The 9,953-nt window shown below is 39.3% G+C and overlaps 1 protein-coding gene across 1 annotated transcript in view; it reads right to left on the reverse strand.

The window, feature by feature from the left end:
* LOC118492963 (TBC1 domain family member 2A-like) overlaps window positions 1-788 on the reverse strand; it is an 8,993-nt gene extending 8,205 nt beyond the window's left edge. The window contains exon 1 of the mRNA XM_035990933.1: window positions 775-788. Coding sequence (XP_035846826.1) covers window positions 775-788 — 14 coding nt within the window. The remainder of the gene's footprint in view (window positions 1-774) is intronic.
* Between the last annotated feature and the right edge of the window lie 9,165 nt (window positions 789-9,953).

The raw sequence follows: 9,953 nt of genomic DNA on the forward strand, positions 1-9,953 counted from the left end.
TCTATTTGAACAAATGTACCGCAGTATTTTATGACTTTTTGTGTTCAGATACAATAATATCTAGAAGAATGTATTTCATAATTGTACTTTTTTGTGTGAAATGTTAGGTATGGAACTAGCACCACCAATTTTACCTGCACTATTGTTTTATACAACTAATTTGCAGCCTAAATAAATGTATGATTGACATCAATCAATCAAAGAAACAAAACCAACAATGAATTGATCCTATGCAGCCAAAGCCTACTATCTCATGCCTCTGTGCCATATAACCTGTTGTCCAAACACTGTTAAAAACACCTGAGCCACTGGGTTACATGTTCCTTTATCACCATGCATGCACACACACACACACACACACACACACACACACACACACACACACACACACACACTGCAGTATATGTTGACTCAATCACACATACACTGTCCTGCTGCTGTTAATCCGCCACTGAAAAAACAAATACACTATTTACTTTGAGTAACATTTGCTAAAACTACAGTTCCCTGCACGTTCCTTTAGAGTGCCATCTAGTGGGCTCCGAAAATAAGGTAAATGATTCAGAAAGCTTCATCAAGCCAATGCGGAAGGGCCTTAAATCTGCATTCTATCTAATTTTCAGCATTGGGCGACTCCACTGTTTGCAAAAAGAAGTCAGTTTCTATAGAAGTCTATAGGAAAATCACCCTACTTCTCACTTGATTTATTACCTCAATAAACTTTTAATAATGGAATTATGGCCTTAATTGCTACTTTCAAGTCTTTTTTAATACAGCATGGTGGTCATTTCGTAAATAATTGTCAATGTCAATTTTATTTGTATAGCTATTACAAGTAAAGCCAAAGTGCTTTACATTACTAACAGCATACACATTAAAACAAAGCATGAATAGTGTTGGGTACACGTAGGGGTACAGATCAGATTATTGGCATATTATCAAAGATGTTTATCAATATTAATAAAGTTATGAATATGGTTATTAATAACTTTATCAAATCAACAAACAATCAAAACGGGGCACCACCCTGGAACTTCAGGGGCCAATATTGAACTGTGGAATAGTCTCATTTGTCAGTGGAAGGGTGAAATCCGAGCACTGACCTGTGTTTAACCAGCAATTAATACAATAAGTATACAAATAATCACAAACAACTGCTAATTAACGTATAGTAGAATTTATTAAAATCAAAATTATCAATGGCCAATCAATAATCCTTTGATTAATTAAAACCAATATACGTTTCTTTTAAGTACAACAAAACAAAGCAAAAACAAAACAGCATGTGGGGAGACCCTCTGTGTGTGTGTGTGTGTGTGTGTGTGGGTGTGAAAGATTAAGGGGGGGTTGACGAGGTGTAGTCTAGCCAAAGACTACAAAAATGGCTACTCTTGTGAGCTGAACAAAACTGTTTCACCCCAAGAGGGCGGTATTGATAGGCTAGGCTAAGATTAGCCGTTAGCTCATTCAGGCTAAGCTATGTGCTACCAACAATAGGCTAGCTGCTAAGCTAACGTGTCTGCACACGTGTGGTTGACAAGAGGGAGACACCGGAGCGCAGAACTGTGGAGCGGTGTGCGCTCTGCAGTTTATGTGACTCGCTGTTTGACCAGCTGTTCACCTTAGCGCGTGTGTGTAACTAGCTATGTGTTCATATATGTGTGTGTGAGAGAAAGGTTAGAGAAGTAGGAAAGAAAGATATATATATACTTGGATCTAACAGTACCTAAAACTCCTCAGCAGTGGGAGAAGCAGAAAGTAGCATTTACAGCCTGAACAAGCTAGCTACATATTCAACACAACATATCAACAATGCACCGTGATCCGAGTACATTCACAGAATAGATTTGACTCAGCGGTCACAATCCTAGATTAATACATTACATGCGCAGCAGTAGCGCTGTATTAATCAGATCACATTAATGGTAACACAAAGTAGCAGCAATAGCAAATTACTCATTAATAAAACACACTATTTATCTCTGCCCAGACGTAAGCCTTCTTACTGTGTGTTCAGTCCGTTTGTCCGTAGGTTTCCACGAAAGAAACGGGGGTCCGTGTCTACTCGTCAGCAGATCAGAGGAAGCTCTCCTTCCAAAAAGGGCAGAAAGAAGGGAGCTAGAGTCGACTTGAGAAGAAAAACGTGTCCGATTTCCTTCTAGAGAACGTGTTGTTCTCTCTGCAGTTTTGAAACACGATGTGTGTTACAGGATCCAGTGGTGTTCTTCCAGAACACCGAGAGATAAATCCACTTTCTGCGAAAGTGGAAGTTTTGGCACAAGCTTGCGTGCTTCCTGCAGCAACGGGGTTGCTATGAAAGACTGAGATTTCTGTGTGTCATGCTGTAGTGACCAAAGTCACAGGGCAAAAGACGAGAAGTGGGGGGTGACATGGAGTTTTATAGCTCAGGCCACCAGACCTGGCTCCATGCTGGTTTTATGGTACCTCTGAACCAATGGGAATGCAGGACCTCCTGGTGTTTCGGCCATTTTGTGCAGTAACACCTAGGTGCGACTTTTAGGCTGCAAGGTCTGCATGCAACACCGTTGGGTATTGAACCATCTCTCCTGAGGAGACCTGGATCGGAATTTTCCAAGTAGGCCTTCTTTGTCTCAGGCCCATTGTCTCTGAGCACATGTTGGCTGGAAATCCTTTGTTTGACAAGATAATGTTTAACTCACTCCTGGACGGTCCCAACAATAGAAATAAGAATACAAAACAAGACAATCTACATAAACTAATGTAATGGAAAATCACATATCACACTAACAAAACATACAAGTGCGACCATACAAATTCACACACACACACACACACACACACACACACACACACACACACACACACAGTAATTAAACAAAAAAGGTTTTGAATTTGCTCAAAAATATTGTCCTATTTATTTAAAATTGACAATAAAGCAGGGGGCGTGTCTACTTTCCGACCTGTCAATCATGACAGAGGCTTCACAATGTTATCCATGAAACTGTGTACATTAAAATAGCTGTGAACTTAAAATAGCTGTATTTGGGCGTTGTCCAACTTTGACCCTCTCACTGTGGGTTTTCACTTTATCAAAGTTAACTGGAACATTTGGTCACCTAAAAATATCTTGTTCAGCGTTATGCCAACCAAGTTAGCTAGCTACCGCTAGTGTTACCTAGTAACTTAAGGGGAAGTTTGCGGATTTTCTGTACTGCAGATGAATGGCAGTGGTACCCAGAGGTTCGCATTTACCTGCCAGTGGTGGTTCTACATTGAATGGCGCCCTGGGCGAGACCCCCTTTGAGACCAATAATAATAATAATAATCCAGTTATTTAACTATTGCAATTACAACAGGAAACACACATTTTAAGGTGCACAATCTCCACCTCCAACATTGCCAAAAGACAATGAACACAATTCTGCACAAAATATGACAGTATAGGTTATGAGAACTTAAAATAAATATACACTATATACATAAGTGTGCCAAAAATATATACAAAAATGTAACAAGAGCAGAGAGCAACAATAATATAAAATATTAAGAATAATATACAAATAAATATAGAAATATTCTAAATAGCACAAATCCTTCATCACACAAATGTGAAGACATACTAAAGAGAATATAATTATTACACTATAGCACTAAGAACAGAAAACACAAACTCAAACTAAAACCTGACCTCTCTGGCCTTCCTTGATGCAAAATCATCAATGATGTCATATATATATAAATACATATTTTTTTATCATTTCAAGAGGCCCTGTGCTTTAATTTGAAGAGGTCTATTATGAGTTTTTGTCTGCCAATGCAGATAAAAAAGCTACAATTCTTGTTAAGAACGTTTGCATGATGTGCAACGTTTATCTAGGCTACTAATGCAATCATACAGTAAAGCATGCCTACGTCTTTTATTGTTGTAGTGTTATTATCAACAGTTTGTCCACCACTCAGTTTTTGGCTCAGTTTTATCAAGGTGCAAAGTGTTTTAAGGAGAGTTCTGCTTACCGCAGGTTCTACCCTCACTCCCTCATCTCTGTCCCTCTCCTCCTGAGTCTCCTCCTCACTGTGCATGCCACTGCCGCCGACACAGACACCACCACCACTATCATCAGCCACGGGAGCTGATGAAGGTCCTGCTACTGCCGAAAACGTGTTCTCCAGTTCTCCTGTTACCGTGTGTTTATCTTTCGCGCCCGCACCGCTACGGACTAGTCAATTTCATTGTGAAAGTAGGGTGTGCCAGCAGGGCGCCTGCAGCTGCAAGGGGGGCGCCGATTTGCCAATTCCCCACACATTGAAACAATAGATAACAGAAAAACGCTTTGCGGCGCAGAGGACTTTTTTTTTAAGTTCTCGTGCCGCCCCCCAAGTGACATGAAAAAATGCTGGCCCGGGTGGCTGCCCGGTTCGCCTGTGCCAAAAACCGCCACAGCCCAATATGGTCCAGCTGCGGCTTGCGTCCGCTCACGCCACGCCCCCCGCTCACGTCACGCCCCTTATTTTTTTCGCCTTCAAAATAAAAGCCAGTTTGGGGTGGAACTATAGAATGTCAGTTCATATTGTATTGGATTCGTTTTTTTTAATTTGCTAATACATAATACATTGAACTGCAAACAACAATCATCAGTTCATGTTGTATTGGATTAGTTTTTTTTATTTGCTAATTTATAATTCAAACAACAAAACTTCAAATATGTATTTAAAAAATAATCTATATCCGTAGTATAATTTCAATCCCTCTCACCACTGCATAGATGCTTGGAAATGTATGCATTTGACTTTGTTTTAAAGATGTGGGGTCAGAAGTGGAGGAAGAAGAAGATATTGGTGACAGGAGGAAGGAAATAACAGGATTATTTGGCAATGGGAAAGAAACAGGGGACAATGCCTTAGTTAAGGGAGTTTTTCCTCGCTACTGTCACACTAAATGCTTGCTCTTGGGGGAATTACTGGAATTGTTGGTCTTTGTAAATTATAGAATGTGGTCTAGACCTACTCTATCTGTAAAGTGTCTTGAGATAACTCTTGTTATTTTATACTATAAATAAAATTGACTGCACTGAAAACATATGGTATGTATGTCACAAACAGCAGATTACTTACAGTAAGGCTTAGAAGAACATGTTTGGCACAGTTAAAAGCCAACAAGTAAGAGTGTTTTTTTAAGGTGAAGTTAGAAAGAATATCAATCAATAGAGAGTCAATAGACAGAGCCTGTTAACTATAGGTCAAACACAGAAAATTGTTAAGAGTCAGGAAATAAGGCAGGACTGCCTGATTAAAACTACTTGACAAGACAAAATAAAGCAGATAGGTTTTATGCTTTGGACTAAATAATATAACTTTGGGTTTATTCTCATTCTGCTGTAAAAACGTTTCAGTCAACCAGGCTCCTGGAGATGATAATAATTGGTTAGTTTACTGTAATTATTAGGCTCCAAAGGTACATACTGTAGGTAAATCCGTACCTGTACCTGTCTATTCTTGTTTTGCACATGATAATATGTTGTGCACAACTAGGATAATAAATAAATGAAGGGGAAGGACCGAATCCTCTGATTCTGATGATTATGCACTGGTGAAATCACAGTAATAAACATAATATAATTATATTGTGATAACGTTTTGACTTATATACTAATGAGCTATAACACTATTTAGGAGAAGAGAAGTGAAGCCGGATAGGCTTCACAGCTACAGACTGTTTAGATTCAATGTTTCACCTGTTCAACATGTCTGGACTGTGGGAGGAAGGAAGGAAACCCACACGGACATGGGAGAGATCGTGACTGTACTGTAAGTAAACACAACCACATGCAAACACATGCTGCTGAACACAGAAAGACCCCCGCTGGTTTGAAACCAGAACATTCCTGCAGTAAAAGTGCTGAACACTGAGTCAACCATGAAGATGTGGATGTAAATATATGAGAGGACATGTTAGATTGACATGAATGGGGCTGGGTAGGGATTTACCTTCTTGTAGTTTTTCTTCATCTTATTCATCTGTTCTCCATCAAACCCTCCTTATTTTGTGAGAGTAATTGTTGTGTTCCAAACAATCTTATGTAAGTATTTTAGAGTTTTTGGTACCCTGGTGATCAATGAACAATCTTTTTCACCATCTCTCTTCGGGTTGACCTCTGGTCTGAGAAGATGAACCTGTTCTTCTCTCAGGAATTCCCGTCTCTCTTAAAGTTTTCACTTATCCAAATATTTAAAAATCTACTGGATGGACTGACACAACGTTTGGTTCACACATAGCTCAGGGTGTCTCTAGGGTCACAGCAAAGTCCCAGCTTATTGGAGGACACAAAAAGGTGGGTGACAGCAGCTGTGTTTGTTGCATGGGTAGGTCCTGGTAATGCAACTACTGTCTGTGTGTGTTCTCCTTTTCCTGGGCTGGTCGCAATAGAGTACATTTGAGTAGAAGGCTCTCTCTAGATTGAAACACTAAAAGAGAAAAAGAGAGTAAATAAATGCAGCAAGTACATATTAAATTATTTTTTCACACCCCTTTGTTACATAAAAAGAATAGTAATTGTATTATTTATTTGTTACATAAATCTAATTTTCCTTTTTCAGATGCTCAGAGCTATTTGTTAAAAGTTCAATGACAAAGTAAATGTCCTGGGGAGCATGTGTCAGGGTGGTACATACAAAGTAATCAGTTCTGTTTCTTCTGATGTTTAAAATACATCTGACAATGCAATAATGATGTTGTGAAATGTCATGTAGCAATAATAATGAAGCCAGATATGCCAGACCGCATTATTATTTTTACTATTATTATATTTCAATCAGGAGAGACTTCTTTGCAGATATGCAAACATTTATTACTAACAATTAACCAAACAAGTACAAACAATAATATGGAGATTAGACTCCATTGTAAAAGGGGATCTATACAATTAATGTTTAGGAAAACCAAACACATCCCCCAATGGAATCTAGACACTGGTGGTGGTGGTGAGAAATCCGAGATATAAAATGGGCCGTCAGCCGGGAGAAGACCGATACACCGTCGACAATGCCTGGAGGTAGAAGGGGAGGAGGCGGGTCGCACTCTCGTCTGAAAATACAACTGACAGAAACGGGAGAGAGAAGATATTTAAAACAAGGTAGTCATGCTGTGATTGGATAAAACATACGTGCCTGATTCTAATTGGTATACAGAACCGAAACACCCACTGCCCAGCTGATCAGTTAAAGAGAAAAGAGACAACGTATTAGAAGTCTACCTGACAGAATTTACGCTGAGCTACATTTCAATCAGGAGAGACTTCGTTGCAGATATGCAAAAATTTATTACTAACAATTAACCAAACAAGTACAAACAATAATATGGAGATTAGACTCCATTGTAAAAGGGGATCTATACAATTAATGTTTAGGAAAACCAAACACATCCCCAAAACTTGAAAAGAATTTAAGTGATTAAATGACATGAATATAGCCTACCTTACAGCCGCCACAATCTGTATGGTAATAGAAACATGAAGTGTTAAATAATCAGTGAATAATCAGTGTAACAAAGACATTGAACATTGACATTGAACAAACCCCAAAAGACATAAGAATACAATGTTGCAAAAGAAAACCTCGGCGATTCAGGCCGGAACAAAACAAAACTCGGCAATTCAGGCCGGAACAAACAAAACTCGGCAATTCAGGCCGGAACAAAACAAAACTCGGCAATACAGGCCGGAACAAACAAAACTCGGCAATACAGGCCGGAACAAACAAAACTCGGCAATTCAGGCCGGAACAAACAAAACTCGGCAATTCAGGCCGGAACAAACAAAACTCGGCAATACAGGCCGGAACAAACAAAACTCGGCGATTCAGGCCGGAACAAAACAAAACTCGGCAATACAGGCCGGAACAAAACAAAACTCGGCGATTCAGGCCGGAACAAAACAAAATCTCGGCAATTCAGGCCGGAACAAACAAAATATCAGCAATTCAGCTGAACATGCACTCTGCAATCCAGGCAGGAACAACCACAGACCTCTGCAGTTACAACGGCACCTGTAATTACAAAACAACCACATATCAGCAATTCAGGCTGGAACAAACAAAACTTCTGCAGATCTAAAACAAAAATACATATCAGCATTTCAGCTGAACACGAAATCTCAGCAATCCAGGCAGGAACAACCACAGACCTCTGCAGTTACAAAGGCACCTGTAATTATAAGGGCAATACACATCAGCAATTCAGGCTGAACATAACACAAAACATTGGGAATTCAGGCAGGAACAAACACAGAACCTGTAGTTATGATAGATGCAAAATAAAATCTAAATTGATGAAAACAGTTATAACAATACATCAGTACCATTGAGAACACCACCCATCCAATACACCACCACCAGTTATATGCAATCTTACCACAATCAAGGTTTAAGAGATCTCTGGTTATTGATGATGTCTTCTACATCAGAGCAAATATATGAAGAGTACACAGGAAGCCCACAGTCCAAGTTGTTTGTAGAGAAGTACTGTAGACCCCTCGACTAGCAGCAGTAGTAGCAGCCCCTATTCCAAATGAATGACTCGTAAAACGCTTTGGTGAAATGTTAGCTTTGATAATGACTAGTACCAAATGCTGTTTAAACCAACATTTTGCATAGGGAAATCTCCAGGAATACAAATAAGGGTGACAGGGTACTACTCTGTAAGATAGATACTCAATCATATCTTTAAATGGCAAAACTGTGTGTCAGTGCGGGCAACAATGATTGAACTAGCGCATCCACATTAAGAAGGCTGAACACAAACCCAAACCTCGGCAATTCAGGCCGGAACACACAGAACCTCTGCAGACTTTATACTTTAATACTTAAAGTACATTAGAACCCGGGTACTGTTACTGAAGGGTTAACATAGTACTTTTACTAAAATAAATATATGCCTGGTTATTTTACTGAGATGCAGTACTACAACCACCACTGTTAAGAGATCAATACACCACAACCAGTTATATGCACGCTTACCTGGATTATGCCAAAAAGATCACTGGGTTGCAAAGACGTTACGAATGTAAGGGGAATAAACAGAGGAAGACCATATGCCGGGTTGTTGCAGGGACATACATGAAATGCCTTGATTTCCCACATTAGTAGCTGCCCCTATTCTGAATGAATGACCCGACTAAACTGAGTAAAGAAAACTAAATGATGGCTAAACCGAAATACACCCGGAAAACCTCTAGTATGAGTATAAGCAATGAGTAGTTAATCTTAGATAAAACAATGAAAAGAGCAGTGTCTGAGACTTAGAAGGTTAGTGTTGTAAGGAGTACAACTAATGAGGTCAAATGTCATGAGTTAGCTGCGTACAAGATCAGTGATAACGTCACTTAATGCACTGCATAAATGAAGAGTTACAATAGAGAATTTACCCATCCTGCGAGAAAAACAGGTTAAACATGCTGCAATAAGAGGCTATTTAAACGTGCATAATATGAAGTATAGCTGGCCGTGCTGCAACGATATTGTGTAAAACATGCTCATAATGAGACATAGATATGAGGAGATCTATAGGGTGTAGCTATATAAGAATCCCATTGCAAAGGTGAATTATGTTTAAACATATTGCAGAGATGAACTGTACAACTAGCTGCTAAAATTCAATCAGTAACATAAGACAATAACGACTGCCTTTTGCCCAGTAAGATGGACTACCACCACCATACTTAGGATAGGGATTCCCCCCAAAACTTAGCTCAGCAAAAGAAAACAAGTGCCACACATGTATTATTAATACAGCGCCTTAATAATACCCAGATACCAACTGACCTAGCGTGGTTAAGACAGAGAAGCCAACCGCACGATGACGATTATGCGAAACAAATGATTACCAACCACAACAAAAATGTATTGTTCTTGACATGCCCAAAATATTTCATAAGTGATAGAAAGTGTCTGGGTAATACACAAAATACTTACCTTCAGAG

Source organism: Sander lucioperca, chromosome 1 (genome assembly GCF_008315115.2).
Source record: "Sander lucioperca isolate FBNREF2018 chromosome 1, SLUC_FBN_1.2, whole genome shotgun sequence".
Lineage (NCBI taxonomy): Eukaryota > Metazoa > Chordata > Actinopteri > Perciformes > Percidae > Sander > Sander lucioperca.